This window comes from Diadema setosum, chromosome 16, assembly GCF_964275005.1.
Source record: "Diadema setosum chromosome 16, eeDiaSeto1, whole genome shotgun sequence".
Lineage (NCBI taxonomy): Eukaryota > Metazoa > Echinodermata > Echinoidea > Diadematoida > Diadematidae > Diadema > Diadema setosum.
In genome coordinates, this window is record NC_092700.1 from 13166714 (window position 1) to 13189531 (window position 22818).

The window sequence follows — 22818 nt, forward strand, 5'->3', positions numbered from 1 at the left end:
AGACTCAAAGTCACAATTTCAGCGACCCAAAGTAAAACTAAACGCAGCTTTGATAGCAGGATGCCGCTTTGTTTTTCTTTTTTTCTTCAAATCAATGTAATCCTATAAATAAAAAAAAAAACGCAAAAGAAAGCATAAAAAGCAATGCAAACCCGCACTTTATCGAGTAATAAGTATCCACAATATTGTCATAAAAGTATAGAGATAAATTCGGAGACTTTTAAGTCATATTTTCAGCGACACAAAGCGTTGACTGTGCGATGCCGCTAACTGCTCTCAGTTCGTTCCACTAATACATTCTTCTTTTAATCTTTTCTCTTGCAGTTATTTGTTCTTCTAAATTTGTGCGGTTCCTGATACAAAAAAAAAAACGCAAAAGAATTTATAGGCCCCTCTAAATGCGATGCAAACATACGATGTTAGTAGTTACGTAATAAATACCAACAATCATGTCATAAAAGAAAAGATAATTTCGGACACTTTAAATCACTTTACAGAGACGTAAAGTTAAACTAAATGAAGCGTTGATACAGCATGGATGCCGCTTCGTTACGATAATTTCACTATTTTTTTTTCTTTTACGTCATATTTTTTTGTGTGATTTTGTGATTTTTTAAGAAGACAAAAATCAGACGAAAGGAAATAGTGCGATGCAAACCTTCACTTTAGTTACATGATGAATAACAACAATTATGTCATAAAAGAAAATATAATTTCGGACACCGTATGAAAGTAACATTTTCAGCGACGCAAAGTTCAGCTATAAACGCAGCTCTGAAAGTAAAAAAAAAAAAAAGGGAAAAGGAAGAAAATATTGGTGCAACTATAGTTGCACCAGTATTTTCTTCCTTTTCATTTTTTTTTACTTCCTTCTTTTCTTATTTTCTCTTAATGTTGCGAGACTTGAAATAAAAAAAGAAACGCAAAAATAAAGGATGAAAAGCGATGCAAACCGGCGCTGTATTATACGTGATAAGTATCAACAATATTCTGTTTAGAGAAAAGATAATTTCGGAGATTTTAAGTCACGTTTTCAGAGACGCAAAGTAAAGATTGAGGTACTTGTAGCTTTGATAGCGGGATGACGTTACAGTTGCACAATATTTTCTTTTTTTTTCTTTAAATCAGTGTAATCCTTGAAATCAAAAAGGAAAAGAAACACAATAGATAGTGTAAAATGTGATGCAAACCCACACCTTATTAAGTGATAAGTATCCACTATTTGTCATTAAAAAAACAAAGTAATTTCGAAGATTTTAAGTCACATTTTCAGTGACGCAAAGCTAAGCTAATTGCACCGTTGTAGTGCGATGCCGCTCCGTTAGTTGTACCAATGTTTTCTTTTTTTTTTTCTTTGCTTATTTTTTTCTAAATAATGTGATCTTTGAAACATAAAAACACAGAAACGCAAAAGATTGAAAGTATAAAAAGCGATGCAAACCCACGCTTTAATAAAAGTATCCACTACATTGGCATAAAAAAAAATATAATTTCGGACACTTTCAGTCACGCTTTCAGCGGCGCAAAGTTTACTTAAACGCAGCGTTGATATAGTGCGATACCGCTCCCATTAGTTCCACTGCAGCACCGGTATATTCTTCCTTTAATCTTTGACTTGCTGTTTTCTCTTCTAAATTGCGTAATTCTTGAAATTAAAACAAAAACACAAAGAAAGGATAAAATGGAATGCAAACATATACTTTACTTACGTAATAGATATAGACAATCATGTCATAAAAAGATATCCGGACACCTAAAGTCATTTCACAGTCACGCAAAGTTAAGCTAAATGCAACGTTGATAGTGCAATGCGGCTTCGCGATTTTCACTATTTTTCTTCTTCCTCTTCATTTTCGTTCCCTATTATATCTTGAAAATGGCGTTATCATGAAACAACAAAAAAAAAATATAATAAACGAAAGGATTAAATGCGATACAACCATACATTTTAGTTGCGTAATAAGTATATACAATGATGCTATAAACGGAGGGATGATTTCGGACACTTTTAGTAAAATTCAATTTATTGGCGACGAAGTTGTAACGCTATGAAGCAGCGTCGATAGCGCCACGTCGCACCAATTTTGTCCCTTTCTCTTTGCATGCTTCTCGCGCACACGCATGTTGGTGCTGAGCGCCGTTTCTTCCCCTGACAACCCGACCACGTGTACTTTTGAACAGCCATGCGTAAATATTTCAAACTATCTGACAATTTTCCGCTACGTGTACTTCATTTTTTTTTTTTTTTTTTGGCGAGGACGCTGGTACTTGTAAAGATAAATTGTAAATATGTCTTCTACGTATCGATCGTTCTATTATATTCAAAATTACTGTACGAGAAACAACATCCTAGCACGTAAAGAGGACACACATGTTTATGAGCGGGCTCAAACGTTTGCACAAGGCAAAGTGATACGTTTCAGTTTCGTCCTTAAATATGGTCGTCGGACGAGGTAACCATACTTACACAACTTTCAAGGCTGACTATCATTTATTTTCGCGTACACATTATGACCTGCTATCAAATTGGTGAGTTTGTAATATTTGCTGAGCGATACCCAGAACATCAATTGGCAGGAATATATTTTTTCCCCTGTTTTTCAAAGAGGACCGCGAGACGAGACTTTTCGTGCTTCTTGATTATTAAATTCTCAGAATTAATTCATTTCATTACCCATCTTAGGCGATCCGGCCATGTCACTTCCTATCTCGATTCCGTTAAGTTCTTCAAACCATTTATTTTGTGTGTGTTTGTAGAATTAGTGGTAAATGAATGTGATATCAGCAACAGTTAAGCCAGAAAAAAAAACATGCTAACTGCACTCATATGTAACTTTGATAGATAACTCGAGCTGATCACAATTATGATTGCAAGAACATGAAACTATAGCCGCAAAAGTATAAATGTACACACACAAAAAAAAAATGTTTTAGAAGATAATTTCTTCAATACCTTCGAGATAACAATTATTGCATCTTTGAATATAGATTATCAAAGAAATATAATTTACAATATTAAAACTTTTTCGAATCATTTACAAGTGTTTCAATAGTAAGTGATGAAAGGAATCGGATTATGAATGCAAAGTGTTACTAGATTCTCATGTTAGAAAAGTTCTAGGGAACGATGCCTTGTTTAATTCTCTACATGCAAGCTGATAATTTGTAATTCGACAGGGTGCAACCAACAAATAGTATTAGAAATTTTGTGGATCATAGAACGCCTCCATAATTTCAAGACTGTGCTCTTAGGAGATTACTATTAACTAACTGAAATGATATACATTTTGCAATATTTTTTACGTCAGATATATCGGGGAGAATCGCCACAGGCCCCGCTGGGTCGGCGTTGGATCTCTCTTCCTTGCCATGGGGTCGGTCATATTCACCCTGCCCCATTTCCTCAGCAACAACTACCAATACCAAGAGTATGGGACAGTGAGCGACGGTATTTGCCCCACCTACAATGACTCTTTGAACGAGACGCAACCCAACTCGTGTCAGGAAGCTGAAAACAACAGTAAGATTTTGATAGGTCATGTATTAATGACAGGAAATCAGGATGCATATTCACCTATTATGTTCTCATTTTGGAGAACTTTCATCATAAACTTCTTAATCCAAGTTCATATGTATAGGTATAATATAAGTTTTCCCGCCCAGTTTCATCAGATTTGCATTCGAATTAATGAAAAGGCTTTCAAATTCAAGCGATTTTGGTTCATTTTGATTCTTTCAGCATTCAATTTCCTTTCATGTGATTCTTTATAGATTTTTATTTCATTCAATTTAGAGAGATATTCATTCAGTTCAACGACTGAAAGTTGGCATTCAATTTCGCGCCAGCTGGAAAGACGTTCAGTTTCATTTATAGGAATACAACTTCGCACTTTGAAATTTCAAATTCAATCAACATGAGAAGTTCCCATGCGTTTCTACGGTCCTTTCTTTTTTTTTTCTTTGTGATATATTGGATTACTTTATGCAATTACATTTTTATTTCGAAGCTTCATTTATTCAGTTTAGTCTATTAATTATATTGTCCGTATAATCTTGTCTTCCACATTCAAAATCACCCCCTTACAGTATCAACGTATAACATTACAGGAACTGCTATATCTGAAAATTTTGTCTTCATTCGAATTTACATTTTGATTCCAATCCTACCTTCTCCGTGTCCATATCATATTGCCACAATCGGCTCAGATGTAGACCTGTTTCACCCAAGGGGTTCGCCAGTGATGTAGTCTTGCTAGTTGTCAAAAGCTTCGCCCACAAATTCTGTCCGTATTCGAGATATTCATGTATACTCTTCTGATGTAGCAGCGTTAAAGTCGTGTATAATGTGCATGTATGTATTTTAATAAGGGGAGTTATACGAGTTTTTAGGCCCTATACTAGCTTTTATAGGGCAAAAGTCATATTTCAAGATACATTTGCATATTCAAATAAACGTGTAACTACGAAGAATATAACAACGAAAAATACTGCCCTTATGTTGTAAATGTTTGCCTTATCGTGAATTTGAATTCCTTAAAGTATGGTGTACGAGAAAAACAGGACGATATTCATAAACAAGGTGATTTATATATTTCTGGAAAGCTTAAGTCTCTAGGAATATGAATAATTAATTTTCAGAAGGTGAAAACGTCTCTAGAACGATGGAGAGATGGTGTTTTAAGACCTTTTTCAGACCACCTGAACCCGATCTGACGGCGAAATTTTGGTGACCAAAATTATGACGTCACGAAATGAACGAATCAGCCCTGCGCTGATGCGTTGTGCTACGCAGCGCCGTGGTTCTTGGGCGGCCATTTGGTCCAGAACCTTCCCCTTGTACTGAGTGTTGCTGTACTTGGAGTTGCCCTTGTTGTAGAACTCGTCATGCTGCTCAAAAACTCCACAAGTCTGGCCTCCTCCTCACTGTTGAAGTCATAGCGAGACAAGTTCTGCTTGCCTGTGGCACTTTTGGTGCTCTCTGCATCGGACTCCACACCTGAGACTTCTTCTTCTCCTTCAGCCCTTTCCCCTTCTCTCTCCTCTGCAGCTACTTTTCTTTCCCTCTCTTCCCTTCTCCTTCTTTCTTGTGATTCCTCTTCCCTGCTCTTCTTCCCCTTCCTGCTACCTGATTTTCCCTTGGGAGCCATTGTGCACAAAATGTGGACTCACTGCAGAAAATGTCGACGCGAACTGAAAGCACGCTGTCCGTATCAGCTTTTATATAGGAGCACGATGCACCTGAGCATGTCTCAACATGTACTTCTGACCTATCGTGCTGATCACGTTCGTCGTCTGAGTGTGACGTACTTCACAAGTATGGTAGTAGTACTCACCACGCATTTTGGAAGTAGGCAATACGCACGGAGGAAGTGCGCTCACCCCCCCCCTTTTGTTAACACGTACATTGAAAGCAAGTGGAAAGTAAGAGCCTCTTGCGTGCTAAGTACGCCTTCGTGGGAAAATACCCCGGAATTGTTGCATGTTTTGCCTGCGTTACACGCACGCCTATCGAACTTACTCAGTACTTTTGTCTTGCGTACTCCGAGCGTGCCCCACGCGCGCTAATTGTCGCAGCCAGGTCGTAGCGAAAAACTGGCCGGCCAGTTTTCAGGCTGCGTGCTATGCGTCGTGTTTGCGACCACCAAAAAAAGTACTTTCCACTTGCGTGCATCTCACTACTTGGCCCATTTTTGGCACGCAAACCACTCGTAGTACCACGCACGACCGGATGTAAGAGAGCCTTTAGTGTCATTCATCTGGTAAGAAAAATTATGTGAACTATGGCCCCAAATGTTCGTACTATTCTTTAGCCAATTCGCAGTGTTTTCATCTTTAAGTACTACACTGTTCTTCATTGTATGAACAGGTAGTTACTTATATTTTCTGAACATTTATAAATGTCCCTCCAATACCTTCCAAAGCCTTACCATTTTTATGTAATTTATAGTAATTCCCATATATATACGTGTACAATATACATGATGTATGTGATAGTATGGCAAATGATCAAATTAAGTATGTTTGGCTAGAATTACTGTCACGTGCATTCTTTTTCCTCTGTAAACAATTCAATTTGTGTTGAATGTTTAGCAATTCTAACTGGATTGGAAAAAAAATATCAGTTGTTTATCTCACATGAACCAAAGGCTCAAGTGAGCTATTGCGATCATTCATCGTTTGGCGTCGTGCGTAAACTCTTAACATTTTTAGCTTCCTCTTGAAAACCAATGGCATATTGTCACCTAATTTAGCAATTAGTATCCCTGGAATGACGGGATCGTAATTTGTTTAAATGAGCACATGCCTTCTTCCTGAGTATTAGTCTGCAAGAATGTATGGAAGGCTAAGTAGCGATACTCGGGTGAGCGCGATTACGCCTGGATCTCTTTTAAAATAATGAACACTCCGGTTTCAAATGTACGTTATCCATGATCTCGCCAATCGATCGAGAATAGAACGATCTGCTTCATTCATACAAATTAACAATCCGCTTTAACTTGACCCGTCGCTGTGTTAACCGCAAGACTCAATTCCAATTATCCACATTTGACTTTGTTGAGTAGTATAGCCAGGAAACGAACCAATCCTAGCCTAGTTCCATCTCATCAATGTTATTTTGAAGATAGGGACCAAATAAACAATGCCGCCAAGTGTATATTTTATTTTGGGGGGATTGGAAGCTTTCTTTTTTAATATCAGTACTCTTTCCTCATTTAAGGACAAACGAAATAAATGATGCTTAGAACTGGAGCTGGACGTTTGGACAAGGAAAGTAGTAAAACTCATAAAAAGTGCATTATTACTCATGAATTTCTGTCAAATATCAAACAGAAAGACAAACACTTCGTCTGAAATGTTAATGTTGCAACTGGGAAATATTTTCCTTTCGTTTAAGATATGACTGGCAATGCTTCTGAGTGTTGCCAACAAATTGATATTAACTTGAACATCGCTAGATAATTTTATTGTGTGAGACTTCAATCTTACTTTATCTATTTTTTCCAGCCGCTGGAAAGGAGGATAACTTTTACTGGCTTTTCATCTTGGCTCAAATCATCAACAGTCTCGCTGCCGCCCCGCTCTTTACTCTTGGAGTTACGTACATGGATGACAACCTTTCAGCAAGGAATTTCGGTCTAGTCATGGGTATGTGCATAATAAGTAGTATACTGTTCATGTAAAGAAGTGGTACAGGATAAGAGGATAGCTTGTTTTAGAGGGGTTCCAAGGGACGAAAGTGACTTTCGTATCTTATACCTTTAAATGCACTAGCACATTTTCGACACACCTGGCAGGAATCATTCTGAGGAGCAAAAAATGTAAATCTTTTGAATGATTCAGATCTTAATCTCACCCACTCACAGGAAATAAGGCGGGAGGGAGAACATTAACATCTAAGACGATGTGCATATTAGAAATTTTCTTTTTGACATCAGCAGAAGTAACACAAGCAAGTCACATTGCACTAAAATAGTTGTAGAATATAAGTTGTTCGTGACAGCTGAGGTAGTCCACCTTGGCATCTCATGGGGTAACATATTGGGACCTACAGTCCCAAAGATCCAAATCAATCATGCATTTTTTTTCTCTCTAGGTCATATTTGGCATTCCTGTGGTATTGTGTGCAGACACATTTCCGGGAATGAAACAGAATTTTGTTACTTTCAGGGAAGGATAACATTAGCTTTGTTATAATTCTTTCAAAACGCAATCCCACCGTCTTTATCAGAAATCTTTCTTTTGAGTCAAGAGAAAGCAAATGTCCAAAAGGTGCATGTGCTGCCAATGATGGCATTGAGGCAGGACTACAGGGGCTGTATCATTGTAAGTTTAAATCACATTTCTGTTCAGTAGAGCAGGTACATTGTATTGTGTGTAGATGCCCTGAAAGATTGTTCACCCCAAAAGCGATAGCTACTGTTTGGTTAATGTCATACCATTAATGTACACCACAGTAAAGTTGTATCATAGTTAAATATACCTTGACGTGCAGGTTAACGTTAAGCACCATGGGGTTGTCGTCTATATTTTGAACAAAACATTTTATCAGAATAATATAGGTTTGAATTTCCTTGATGACCCTTAGCCCTGAACTCTGCTCGAACTAAGCTACCTTGTTTCTCGGCTTTTCATTTGGCCAGAACCACCTTCTGCTAAATGGCAGCACTCTGCATTTTTTTAATGGTTAATTTTAGTTCCATTCTACTGTCTCGGCTTTTATTAGTCTTACAGGTCTATTAGTACAGATCACCTCAAATCAGCTTTCTGTACATACACCGTCTACTGCTGCAGAACAAAGCATGTAAATACACTTACTGGGTACCGACTTCTTCCCAACTACCAAGCTTGTGTTGACCCACTGATTAAAAGATGCTGTCTCTGTCAAAGGCTCAGTTGTACCTGACTGACAAAAATCAAACAAAAGAAGTAATGTTTTGCATTTCCATATAAGCCATCGTGAATTCAGTCAAATCAATGGCCACTTACTTCATTAAACTGACATTTTATGCAGTCATCTATACGCTTTAGCCATGCTTTAGATATCTGGATACCACACTGATGAATTATTTATTGCTGTGAGAAATATTAAAAAAATCGATTGAAATTGGTCACTAATTTCAAACTTTATGCAAATTTAATCCTCTTATCCAAATAACCCCTCTGTTTAGAATTTTCACGCTGATTAAAGAACATGAAGTCTATGTAACAGTTTATTTCCTGAATAAAAAAGTTTTGAATGTACTAGTAATTACAAAAATTCTATTAAAGTCTAGTTGCTAGACATCACTTTTCATAATCTGTAGAAAATAAAAATGGATAATAATAATAATAATAATATATATATATATATATATATATAAACACTAAACAAAAAGTAAGTTCCCCCTAAAACAAACCTCTGTAATTTATGAATCAGGAACCTTTGAGGAAATCTGAATACATGATTATGTAGCTGTTTCTCGGCTACCTTTCAGGTGAAATTCAGTGGATATCACTTGGTTACGCTTGAGTGAGCATGTCTTAAAGTCAAAATGGTCACTTTTTCGAGTTCACAAGCCCAATTTTGCAACTTTGATTTGGTGATATCGGAACAAATTTCAATTTTCCAGGATAAAAAGGCATGCAACGTATAATTTATGTGCTTCTTATCGTACCATGTGACTTGTGCACAAAATTTCACGGTTGAGTGAACACGGGGTGAAAATTACCAAAATGGCCGATTTGACATGTTTCTCGTGGTAATTTCTGTCAATTGAGATTGAATTCGTGTGTTGAACAGTTTTTACACACAATTGACGTAATTTCACGGTTGAATGAGCACATTAAAAACAAAGAAAAATAACAATTTAAATTGTGCAGTATGAATTGCGATAATGTTGCGCACTGAAATCAAGTGTTTAATGCTTTTTGTATTGTGTTTAATACCACTGTGCATACAGTAATCACCTGACATTTCAGTCACGCTCCAATGAGCATGTGGGGGTGGAAAACCCGTTTTACCCTATATAATAAAAAAAATATTCATTGTTTTTTTATGTTTTAGTTGCAATGTTGGGAAATTGCTCTGATTTCAATGAAAAAAAAATAACATTTCAATACAAAATTACATGGTGACATGCTTCAGTGAGCACATAAGATTAGCAAAGTGTGCGGGTCAAAACCATTTTTCGTGGCTGAAATTCCCATAAGATTTACATTTGTTTTGTTTATGAAGACGTATTCAGCGGTGTTAGCGGATAGAGCCTAAAAAGTGAGTGAAGATGCTACCCAATCTGTGTTATATTGCCATAACGATCGCATAATAGTCAACCAACATTCTAAGCAACTAACATTACCATCACAATCATCAACACCATATGAACAACAAAGGCCACTATCTCACCACAATATCTGTCTCCAGACTCTCAGTGCATATTTACAGCACGGGATGATATTGATGTTTAACAAAAGTGAAATTTGGTACCATGTCAATGACCAATTGCATTTATTTTCCCTTGAGTCAATGCATGACTTCATGACGTCACAAAGACATCAAGAACTTAATGCCAAAATCAGTATTCAGTCGCGAGGACAAAGGCCCGGAGATTTAATTTGCATAATTTCTCATCTCTGCCCCAACAATTAGGGAATGTCATCAAACTAAAGGCAGACCAATTTCCCAGGAATACTTCAATATTTAATCAAAGGTAGCCATGGATTATAAGGGGGGTTTCCGGCCCCAGGTACCCTTTGACGTGTAAAATCTTGAAGGAATGCCAAGGATCACTGAGACATTTATATCGGTCCTAAAACGCAATAATGAAATGTTTTTCAGTTGATTTTAAATGCAGAATATCAAAGCAACACCTGCTGGATGATCTAATAAGATAAATCATTGTTTCATAATGTGGTCATTCAACCGTAAAATAAACCACATTGCATGCATAAGCCATTGTTAGCTTTCAAAAACATAAATTCCTCCTCTTCACAGGAACTTATCATGGGGATTATGGCCAAACTGCCAATTTTTCATTATGTAGGGTACAAAAAGGATTTCCAGCCTCACGTGCTTATTGAAGCGTGACTGAAATGTCAGGTAGTCACTGATATGCGTGTGGGTATTAACACAATATAAAAAAAGCATCATGCAGTTTATATTAGAGCGCAAATTATCGCAATTCTTACTGCACAACGTAAATTGTAATTTTTTCTTTGTTTTTGATGTGCTCATTCAACCGTGAAATTACTTGAATTGTGTGTAAAAACTGTTCAACACACGAATTCAATCTCAATTGACAGAAATTACCACGAGAAACATGTCAAATCGGCCATTTTGGTAATTTTCACCCCGTGTTCACTCAACCGTGAAATTTTGTGCACAAGTCACATGGTACGATAAGAAGCACATAAATTATACGTTGCATGCCTTTTTATCCTGGAAAATTGAAATTTGTTCCGATATCACCAAATCAAAGTTGCAAAATTGGGCTTGTGAACTCGAAAAAGTGACCATTTTGACTTTAAGACATGCTCACTCAAGCGTGACCAAGTGATATCCACTGAATTTCACCTGAAAGGTAGCCGAGAAATACAGCTACATAATCATGTATTCAGATTTCCTCAAAGGTTCCTGATTCATAAATTACAGAGGTTTGTTTTAGGGGGAACTTACTTTTTGTTTAGTGTTTATATCACCACAAAGTAGTGCCTTCTTCTGCCCAATGGCGCAATTGTGCCAAGAGGAGACATTAGGTGGTAAGTTTTGATAGTGCTGTTCGACATGTCACGAATTTCTCTGAAGTTAAGGTTTTAAATCTTTGATTCAAATTTGGTTCACATTTGTACAAATTATGCAAATTGATTACGATAAGTATATAGATAGGCCTACATAGATTTTAAAGATTGTCTTTCCGACTTCATTTCCTTTTCTTCATTTTTTTTTCACTTCTTGGAGATGTGTTACAATGATTATCGAATTCTATTCTAAATATATTTTCACCAGGATTTTAAGGAATGAATACAAGTTAATACATGATATTTTGTCGGTTCTATTTGCAAAGACATCGAATATCTCTTTGGTTTATTTTTTCCCATTTAACCCAGGAACCATTTGTGTTAGATGGCTCAACTACAAAAACAAATAGTCTGGTGGCTGAGCATATTTCAAATATTAATTATTTGCATAAATACTTTGTAGAGTCAGGTAAAGTTTTTCTGAGGTCTGAAGGCCTTTGGGGAATTGCTATTGGTAACATGTAGCCCAGTACTGCCTGTCTCATTGTCGAGCTTTCGGCGACTAAACGGTAAACCCAAAAAAGTTGGTGAGGAGGGTGGCTGGGCACCCTGATGTAATGAGTCCATCTCAAGGGCGTATGAGCTCACCCATGAGCCATCGGCCATCCATCAACAAGGAGTGAAGCCCCGATAGGCGGTTTGTGGATAAACTCTGTCAACATTCCGACATCTCCTGGTCCTGGTGCCAAAAGTACTGCAGCGCATTCCTTTGGACTCAACCAGCAAATTGTGAAATCAGCTGGTTTAATAGTGGAGACTTGGGAAACCATGCCTGCAGATTGTACAAGGTGGAGACTTGTCTTACATGATAGCATCATGCGTGGGAAAACACAGAGAAGTGAGAAGACACTGGCAGCCAGGAAATCTCGAAAACATCTCCACAGCCGACCTCTTTCATTTGCAGCAAGTGTAGCAGAGACTGCCATTCAAGAGTTGACCTATAGTCAAAGCAGGAAATGCTCCAGCAAGAAATTAACTGGTGTTTCATGCAAAGTGTACACCATTGTCTCACGAGACAGATGGATGCCAACAACAACACGCGACACTGTGGATATATATTGCGACGAATTTTCTGGGTGATGAGAGTTGTGGATGCATGTCATGGATGGCGAGAGTTCAAATTGTGATTTGACGCACACGCATATCCCATACAATTTGTCGAAAAGGAGAGTTCAATTGATTGCAAGAGATGTATCGAGTTCACTTTATTCATATTTTATTAACAGAAGACATCACGTACTGATAAGACGAGCGTCAATACAACATCACACATGTAACGGCGAGACATTAAAAGGGCTAACAGATGCGGTCTCGAACTACTCGCTCCTAGTCCAGTCTCGTAAAAGCAGAGCGTAAAGGGAATCCTCGTAATTAGTAGACTTGCTAAGGGGGTAAATGCTGCATTTTTTAGTACAAATGTCCTACTTGGCAGAGATGTTCCCCAGGGTAACTGAAAAATTTTAATGTAAAGAGACAATCTGTATCTATGCAAATATGGAAACAAGTCCTGCAAAAATTAATTTCATACCTATGTAAATAAACATAAAATTTGCATAATTATGCAAGTTATTGTGCAAAAATCTGCATTTTGAAAGAATTTCTAATCGATTAAGCACTGGATCTTGTAGTACAAAGTTTGAACCTGGGATGGATGTCCCTTGGGTCAAAAGCAAATGAGTCATCTAAAGAGACAAACTGTCTCTATGCAAACAACCTGTTATTTGCATAATATGCATATCAATACCTACATATAGATAATCAGAACAAACAAAATGCAATAATGTGACTATGTCTTAAATCGCTTTGAACTTAATATCCAAAAAGCTAATAGAATAAGACAATAATTATTCTCACACCAAGACTTTTCAGTTGCTTAAATTTTTTCCATATTGATTAATTAACTTACGCATTTTATGCATAAATCATGAATAAGTATACAATACGTGAAATTTTGAAACATATTGATCTTTGAAATAATTTTTACTATTAATTTTCCCTCATTGCATAAATGCTTTGCAGGGTGGGAAAAATAGCAATCGGTAGTGACACTCTTTAAATATGATTATGCAAATATAACAGTAGGGCCTACATAGGAACAGATGCAAATCGGAACAACATTGCTTACAAAAGGATTGTTTTCCCCTTTAAAACAGTACACAACTGAGGTCATGGTTGGAAAATCATTGCAAAAAACACTACCATAGTGAAAGTGTGAATTCTGATTTTCATTGTATTTGTAGGCAACCAAGCGAATAAGAGGCTTTTTACATCAAACTGATTATAAACTTGTGCAAATTATGCGGATGCAAGCCCCTAGGGTATCTGCACACATTAAGAACTTACAAGCTTGAGTTAGAAACAAAGTCTGTTTCTGAAAAAAAAAAAGTTCCCTCAGTACTATGAGCTGCTATGGCATGGAAACTATGCTGTGGAATTCATACACAGTAACATTTTGGTAAGGCAATAATTTATGCAAAATTTGTCATGTGAACAATATGGGAGATGGTATACTTTAAGTCAAATAATCTTAGTCTCTGACTTAAAATCAGTCAATTTCTACAATAATCAATGCAGAAATAATATGCTCATAGCCATAAAAGAGGATATTACAGATGACCTCTACAATTTTTAGGATGTGATTTGTCTACAGATCGTCACATGCTACTGTTATTTATGAGGATCGTTAATGTCGTTAATGTCATATTCTCCCTGGTTGTCATTGTTTTCCCTTGGGATAATGTAACTCCCTGGCGGTCCAAAGAATGTTATATTCCACCACAGACCAGCTAATACCTGTATAGATGATCATGACCTACATGATCTTGCAGCTTTTTCCACAAAAAAAAAATAATTTGGTTAACTGGTTTTGTGTAAAGATGTCAGAGGTTAAAATTAAAAACAAAAAATACACAGGTAAAAATGTGAAAGGTAAGAATGTCAGAGGTTATACATGTGTGCATCAAGATTAACTTTCATGCGACCCATATATCAAATGCAATGACAGTGATGACTATACCATGTCACTGAATTCCATGTCCTCTCCTGCTTTTCAAGAGGAAACAAAAACACTTGAGAGGGGAGGGCTTAACATTTTCCGATAATCAACAAGGGTATCACTGTCAGGTAGAACATGCACAAACATACGTACTAAATTTCATGATACCTTGATTCACATTCAAGATATGAAAGAAAACGTGAAATATAGCACTTTCATCAGAGCTTTGACCTTTTGGCAGGAAATTTCCCATAGAATCCCCATTAGGTAATACATGTATATATTAAGTTTCAAGAAAAATCCTACAAGCATTGCAAAAAATGACGGAAATAGTGAAATTTTGAGGGCCCAATTGACCTTGATCTTTGACCCCTGACCTTCGACAAATGACCACTGAATTCCCCAGAAAATCCCTGCCAGTACCAAGTTCCATGAAGACACCTTGATCCATTTGCGAGATACAGAGAAGAAAAAGTGAAATTTTAACATTTTCACCTGACCTTTGACCTGTGACCTCTTGACCTCAAACTCTCTGGAGAATCTTATTTTGGTAGCACATGTAAGCAGTCACTAAGTTTCAAGGCAATGCATAGATATGGGGGAAACAATGAAGTTTTTTTATTGACCTTGAACTTTTTGACCTTTGACCTCTTGCCGATTTTACTTAAAAACAGCTTAATTAATTGCCCCATCATACGTCATCCTTGGACTAAGTTTGGTGAAATTTGCTTAATCCAGTCTTAAGTTATCGCGTAAACTGATACAATTTCTTAAGGCGACCTTGACCATTGACATCTGGTACGTTCTGGCTTTAATAAGCACAATATGCTAATTAGGTGGTATTTGCATAGAGAAATAGTGTTTTGTTATTACTAACCATTTTTTTTTACTAACAAAGGATATGCATACTACTGTGGTAGTTTTATCATAAAATGCAGTTCTTAGAGTGTAAGGAAAACGTTAAAAATAATGTTTTTACTTCACTTTCTTTTGTAATTATGTCAATAAGCTGATAAAGATGGTTCAATTATTCAAATTATTTTCTCATTTTGTTTCATAGAATTTTTCTAACGGGTTATGTTTATCTAGGATGAGATTTAAGGGGGGTTTCATTGTTTACAAATCAATTTGCATAACTCCCATAATTATGCAAACTTTATATTTATTTACATAGGTATGACATCAATTCTTACAGGAATTGTTTCCACATTTTCTATCGAATACTTCTACCAAATTAGGTATTTCTGCTGGCTGCACATACATTTTTTAATAATTTTTATAGGTATTTTTGCATAAATTATGCAAATTAAGGCTTATTTGCATAGATACAGATTGTCTCTTTAGATGAAATAATTCTAATTGTACCGAGGAACATGTGTGCCAAATAGGACATTTGTGCTATAAAATGCAGCGATCAACCCTTTTTTCGCCCTTAGCAAGCCTACTATTAAAATTGCCAAAACAGACGTTTATATACGATCCGGGGTGTCGCGTGCCGTAAAGCTGGACGATCCAGTTACCATGCTAACGATGTGTAACTGGGTCATCCAGTTTCTCAAAGACGGCAGAGGCGCGTGGATGTATAACTGGGTCATGACCTATATCTTTCTGAGATCAAGTCGGCCTGGTCTATATTCAAGCTTGGTCGAGAAAGGGCAGTTTTAGAATCAAGGCGGACCGATCTAGTGAGTGTGCAAGTGGATCAGCTATTTGATATCGGGCCGCACTAGTTCTATGGATGGAGAATCAGATCAGGGATGCATTATTAGATGAAACTGTAACAGTTCGAAACATGATGGTGTCAGCATTTAACAATCACATCGAAGGGGTCAAACAGGATTCGTAAATGTACATGACGAAATATTCTAGGTGAATAGTGGTACACAACATAATCGTATGCAGCATTATTCTTCTTTCAAAAACCGTCACAATATTAAAAACGTTTATTACTTCGTCCACACATACATAGTAAATACATAGATACATATTAAATAATCTTAAATGTTTCAATAATGTGTCAATAATCAATAAATCATTACATTATTTGTTGAGGATACATATTACATTTTCTAAATGTCAAGTACCAGTCCAATAAATCATTATAATTGTCCGGAATGCATATTACATTACCAATTGTTTAAGTGTCAATCCAAGTATACTTATTTATACATTTGTCAGGATAGGTGTCAAATGTCAATCCAGTAAGTCATCGTATTTGTCCAATTAAAGGCATAATTTACCATTTGCAGATGAAACAAAAAGCTAGCATTAGTGCTTCAAAACACTTCTAAAATGTGAGTTAGGGATAGAAACAACCAATGTAAAAATTTGAACCAGTATAATTGATGTTAAGTATTGTTAAATATACAAAATATGAACAATAGTTATAATGAAAATGTTTCTAGACTAAACCGTTTACAGTTATGGTTTAATGAGAAAAATAGTGATATCTCCTTATATTTTAGGCTTTATAAATTTTACATGGTAGGATGTTGTGTGATACAACTGACCTACACAAATGCATCAAAAGTGATATCTTAAACATTTTTAAATCACTGCTCGCAAAGGTAAACAGGATCTTTAATGTAATAATTACACATAATCATTACACATTACGTAATGTCTTAAATCCTTACATTTTACATTTCAACGTGTTTAACAACCCCCATTCTGTTCTCTTCTTTCTTTGAATTTTGAACTATTGCATGTTTACTAATGTTTTGATAAAACTGATGGATTTTGGTTGGATTTATCTTTTGAGTAGGTCTTTCAGGCGTTGGTTGTTTTCAAGTGTTATCTGCTCCCTTGCTCCAATCTCCATGGCAAGAAAGGCGGGTAATAGCCCTTTCGTTTAAGTTCATTCAGTAACACTTTGTATTTCTCTACTTTTCTTTCATGGGTGGCTTCGGTGTTACTCTTTCTAGTAAGAGTACTATGTCTGGTCTTTGATTAGTAGTTACTACGTGGGGTAACAACTAATCCACTTTGCACCCTTCTAGATCAGCGTATACTACACGACCACTGGGAAGAGATTTTTTGATTTGTGTGGTAAATAATTATATTGCAATATGTTGTTGTGCCTCAAATCGTACCTTTCTGAAAATGCCACGCACTTTGACATGAAATATGATGGAGAGGGAGGTTCTTTTCTAGTATTCGGTTATATTGTCTTCAAATTCCCCTTAAGTATTGTTATCAACATCAATGGTGTCTTTCGCCTTTTCACGATTTTCATGACAGTGGTCCATCATTGAATGTTTATTTGACCATTGTGATACTCTCTTGAGAAATGCAATCAAGTGCGTGGTTCACTAAGTTGTCACCTTTTATTCTTGCCTTATGCGAGGGTGTGGCATTCACGGTAGATGTCTGATACTTGTTGAATGAATATTCATTTCGTTAGGTATATGTAAAAGGCCGACGTTAGCTCCTCGGGAGGGAATACCCACCCATTTTTTGAGAATTTCCTCTATAGAAGGTCAAGATCATGTAAATGACATTTTTGGAGTTAGTGACCCGTTAAAAGAAACAGGGTGGAGGGTCGTAAGTATCGGGTGTATATAGCAAGCATAAACTCTGGTCTTATCGCTGCCCTGTCGATTCTTTGAAGTTTAGAATCTATTTTGCTTTGAACATGCTATAGAATATATTTTCTTTTTCGGAGAAACAAATTCGGGGCCCCAAGAAACCAATGGGGTTTATCTTTCAGTGATCAGATTTTATCAGAACGAAGAAAAAACATCACCTCTTAGATAATATTCTTGTCGTTCTTTTAACTCATGCTAAAAATATCACAGGCGAATGATGGTCCCCCTGGAAAACACCTTTCTTAAAATCAAAATTCTCCGACGACCATTGACATTCAGTAACCGTACCCTGAAGTCTACTGTATAGGTTCTCAACATACAATGCAACATTGTTCGGAACATCGAATTGTTTCCGTGAATGGGTTCTAAGATAGTTACCTACACTACCAAAGGCTAAATCAAAGAACGTTATATGCCCTCACCCCAAGTTACAACTACATATGTATCTTTGAATTTGGAGTTGAATGATATACATTGATGAACAATTTTTCAATTATTCGACATGTTAATGATCTACAGGTAGTCAAATGTGGCTTGATCTATATCATAGTGTATACGGCAGAACATGGAAACGAACTAATTCCAGTAACAAAGGCTTTCTGAATTGATCTATCCATGAACTCGTTATCTACTAAAATGTTACCATCCGATTTGGTATAATCTGGGTGAAAGACTTTACTTCTGCAAAACGTAAGTGAGGTCATCCTACAGTTTTGAGGAAGGGAGACATCACCACATTTGTGAATGAGTGATAACCGAGAGATCGACCAGCTTCGTCTCGGGCGATATTCTTTCAGTTTGGGCAATATTTTCTGGCATCTCCCTCGAGGTCAGTCAATATTATACGAATATTCTTCTCTAGAATCAGAAGTGATAGAGCTTTGAATATTTTCTTTTTCCAAACTGCATAGTCCAACTTCCTAAGTACAGTGTACTTGGCAGGTATTCTCACCAGTGTAATGAAATATTGAAATGTACACCATGCCCCAGCTCTCAAAGCTGCCCGAACCCCAAGTTTCCAATTTTCTCAGCTAAGAGTCTGCAAGAATGCATGGAAGGTGGACTTGCGAGACTCAAGTGAACACGAGACTCCCCGGGTCTCTTCTTTTTTAGTGCGTGCGGTGTCATCAAGCCTATCAGGGCAATTACCCCGGCTAAATACGGGTTAGTGATGAGGTTAAAGAAAAGATTAGGTTTAGGGTTAGGTTGATGGTTAGAGTTTGGATTAGGGTTAGGTTTCGGTTCAGGATTTAGGATTAGGGTTAGGGGAAGGGGAAGGGTCTGGGGTAGTTGCCCTGAGGGTAATCCTAGATCCGTAATCAAGGAGTATGTTTAAAACCTCCCTGGTTTAAATCGTCGTTGTGTTGTTTGTTGCACTGCTGATTAGACCTTATTATTTTAAATTTCTTGAAATGAAAAAGCAAGAATACATGAACACAAAACAATACTAAAAGCTTTAAACATTGAATGGATATAGGCCTGGGTTGTGTACACCTCTTTATCTGTTTTATAAGAAACTTTCGCCCATTTCTGCCCCCGTCCCTTACCCCATTACCACCATTATTCAAAATATAAGCAATACATTACCTTTAAACACACTGCTAAAATATTGGTGTTAGATTTAACACCATGAGTGTTCAATCTAGTACTGATCAAGTATCAGTGGAGGACCACACCTACAGGTGTAGAAATAAATTATGTTGCCATAGTGTTGAAAAGTGTTCACCTGGCACTTCGTGGCGCTAATTTGACGCTGCAGCTAATGATATATTTGACATTGAGCTGATGTTAATTCAACAATGATTCTACATTATTGTGTCATAACATCCGCCCACTGTCAATAGGAGACCACACCACTGGTGTTATTGTTGTGTCAAGGTTCAAGTTTTATTTTCCACATCTCATAAAAAAGAAAGAAAATAAAATCTATGTGATTTCTTATAAGCATTACAAACTCTACATACAGAAAAACGATCATCAACATAATAATTATGTTGCCATGGTGTTGCAAAGTGTTCACCTGGCACTTCGTGACGTTAATTTGACGCTGCAGCTAACGATATATTTGACATGGAGCTGATGTTAATTCAACAATGATTCTACTGGTGTCATAACATCCGCCCAGTGTCAATAGGAGACCACACCACTGGCGTTATTGTGTCAAGTTTCAAGGTTCAAGTTTTATTTTTCCACATCTCATAAAAAAGAAAGAAAATGAAATCTATGTGATTTTTTATAAGCATTACAAAGTCTACATACAGAAAAACGATCATCAACATAATAATGCACATAAAAATCCAAGTTTGGGACTCAGGATGAGTACTGAGTTTGGAGGGGAACAGCAATAGGCCACTGACTTTTCGAGGCCGAACCCCATAGCCAAAATAAAACTAATCAATAGTCAATGTGTTTACAACTTCTTCTTTTTTCAAAAATCAAGTAGACCTATATACTCTATCGGAAAGTTCTTGCTTATCTTGTTGAAGTTCAAAATCAACAAGAAGAACAATAACTAATTACCTTTCAAAAAAGGATTTTTTTTTAATAATTTGAAGTGACACTAGGAAGTGTTGATTTAAGACCGAAAATGTAACACCAGCTCGATATTTAATATTTAACACCCGACTTTTTGCAGTGTAATCATATGCATAATAGCCTGATATTATTTTCGCCTCTTTCTCCCCATCCTCACCCATTACCCCTTCTTTAAAACTCTATTCCATTTCCTTCATTATTAAAAGTGATTGCACGAAGTAGGAAATTGATCACCTTAAAATGAAATTGAACGCCCTAAACAAGCTCATCGGGACTATCGCGTGAATTTGAATGCAAGAGTAGGAATTGCAGTGCTCGCATTATGAAATTGAACGCCCATGCATGAATTTGACTTGACAAAAACTAAATAGAGCTCCCATAAATAAAATCAATTGCTCGGATTCTGAATTTGAATGCGCAAATATTTTCGTGTGCAGCCGCTGTGTGAATTTGAATGCACATTCATGAATTGAATTGACAAAAGTATGAAATTGACCGAGAAAACCTATATATATTATAAAACACATGTATAAATCCTTGCCATCTGATTGGATGAATGCGGGTCACATGACATTCAGATGAATGAGCTATCCCACGCTCACTCTTAATGGCAGTGCAATAGACGTCTATTAAACGGCAAATCAAGCGACCCAGCCGGGCAGTTGATCCTAGGGCACACTGAAAGCATACGCGCACTCGTTTGCGCTGCCAGCAAGACCTAAAGAGCCATTTCTAGATCTAGGCCTACCTATTAGTCTTCCTCCCAGGTAGGCTTAACTTTAGATCTATTTTGCTCTAAACCAGGCCTATACTGTGTGTTGTATAAAACAAGTATTTAGTGTTTTTTCATTCGTGCGATGGTTCGAATATTACATTTGGTGCAAGATTAACCGTTCTATTCAAGTCCGCTTCGCGTCGTTGAATAGAACGGTTAAATTTGCGCGCTCATATAATATTCGGAACCATCGCACTCGTAAACATCGAATATTTGTATATTGATATACAACAACAATTCAACCGAAGCAGTTTGTAACCAAGTATGATTTGATATTCTTTTCAGATGTTTACCGATATTTTTATGGATTCTGCTGAATGAGTTCTCAGTGGAAGAGCATTCCAGCGAGACCAGGCTGCACATATAAATGCTTTTTCTGTATGACTGATGAGAATTACGTGATGATCTTTAGCCTGTTGATTGCTATATTAGAAGAGGAGAGATGTCTTCAAGGGAAGACATTCTGAGACATGATTTCGCAAGTATTGTGGAGCCAGAGAATGTATTGCTTTACATGTGTGCAGTGCTTAACCTTTTAGATACTGGTAGTCAAGCAAAGACTTAAGAAGTGGAGTATGGGAAAAGAGAGGCGTTCCACTGAGGACCTGATCAGCAGAATTTTGAGCGTGATGCAGCTTGGCAAGTTGGTACGATGCGCCTTGATCAATAAAGAATTTCCATTATCAATGCGAGACATAAAATATGAATGAGCGTGATGCAGCTTGGCAAGTTGGTACGATGCGCCTTGATCAATACGGAATTTCCATTATCAATGCGAGACATAATGAATGGATAACATGCTGCAACCTTAAGTTAACATAACTTTCTGATGCTGGAAACATTGCCGTATTGCATGTGTACGGATCGGCGTTTGTTATATGTGCGGTCTTCTGCATTTGTCCCCTCGTAAAATATTCCTTTTATTTGTCAGTAATGTTAATTTTTTTATCAATATGTCAATTTGTCATGGAATGTTGAAAAATGCAGGAATAAAACAAAACAATCTGTGTTGCCAGTGACATTTCAGGGTCAAAGCTAACTCCAAGACACGAAACTTGATAGACATTGTACATTAACACACCGTATGCGTATGATATTATTGACTACTCACTTTAGCTGCCTGGTGTTTTGAGGCAATTATCATGGATTTACTCTTATCATCATTCCGTTTAAGTTTGCTTTATATAATTCGTGATCTCATGTTATCAATACAGACTTCAAGTTAGTGCCCTGAAGAGGCATGACTTAAAGGATCCGATGGATAAACCATGTGTAGGCCTACAGCTACGGCTCTCAGCATAACAATGTATATTGATACCATAGCTCAACGTAATCTCGGCAAGAGGGCTGGCATAAATGCTGAAGAATGACAGGCCCAAAACAGCCAATGTTAGCGACTGCCTGCGAACGGTTATACCAGCGAGATGAGACGATTTTCGTCTCACCTCCCTGGTTACACAGATAAGATATTCACGCAAAAGCAAATCCTTTCACACCTACTAACAACGGCGCTCGGCGTGACCAGGATTTACTCTTGGGGGGGGGGGAGGGTGTGTCCTTCCACAAGTGAGAACTTTTTGCATTTTGATGTTGTTCATGATGCAATTTGGTGCATGTTTTTGGCGTGTTTTATCGACTAGAAATAAGTCGTC

General features: G+C 37.0%; 1 protein-coding gene across 1 annotated transcript in view; it reads left to right on the plus strand.

Annotated features, from left to right (window-relative positions):
* LOC140239543 (solute carrier organic anion transporter family member 4A1-like) overlaps positions 1–22818 on the plus strand; it is a 180901-nt gene that overhangs the window by 28929 nt on the left and 129154 nt on the right. The window contains exons 3-4 of the mRNA XM_072319377.1: positions 3309–3520; positions 7006–7146. Coding sequence (XP_072175478.1) covers positions 3309–3520; positions 7006–7146 — 353 coding nt within the window. The remainder of the gene's footprint in view (positions 1–3308; positions 3521–7005; positions 7147–22818) is intronic.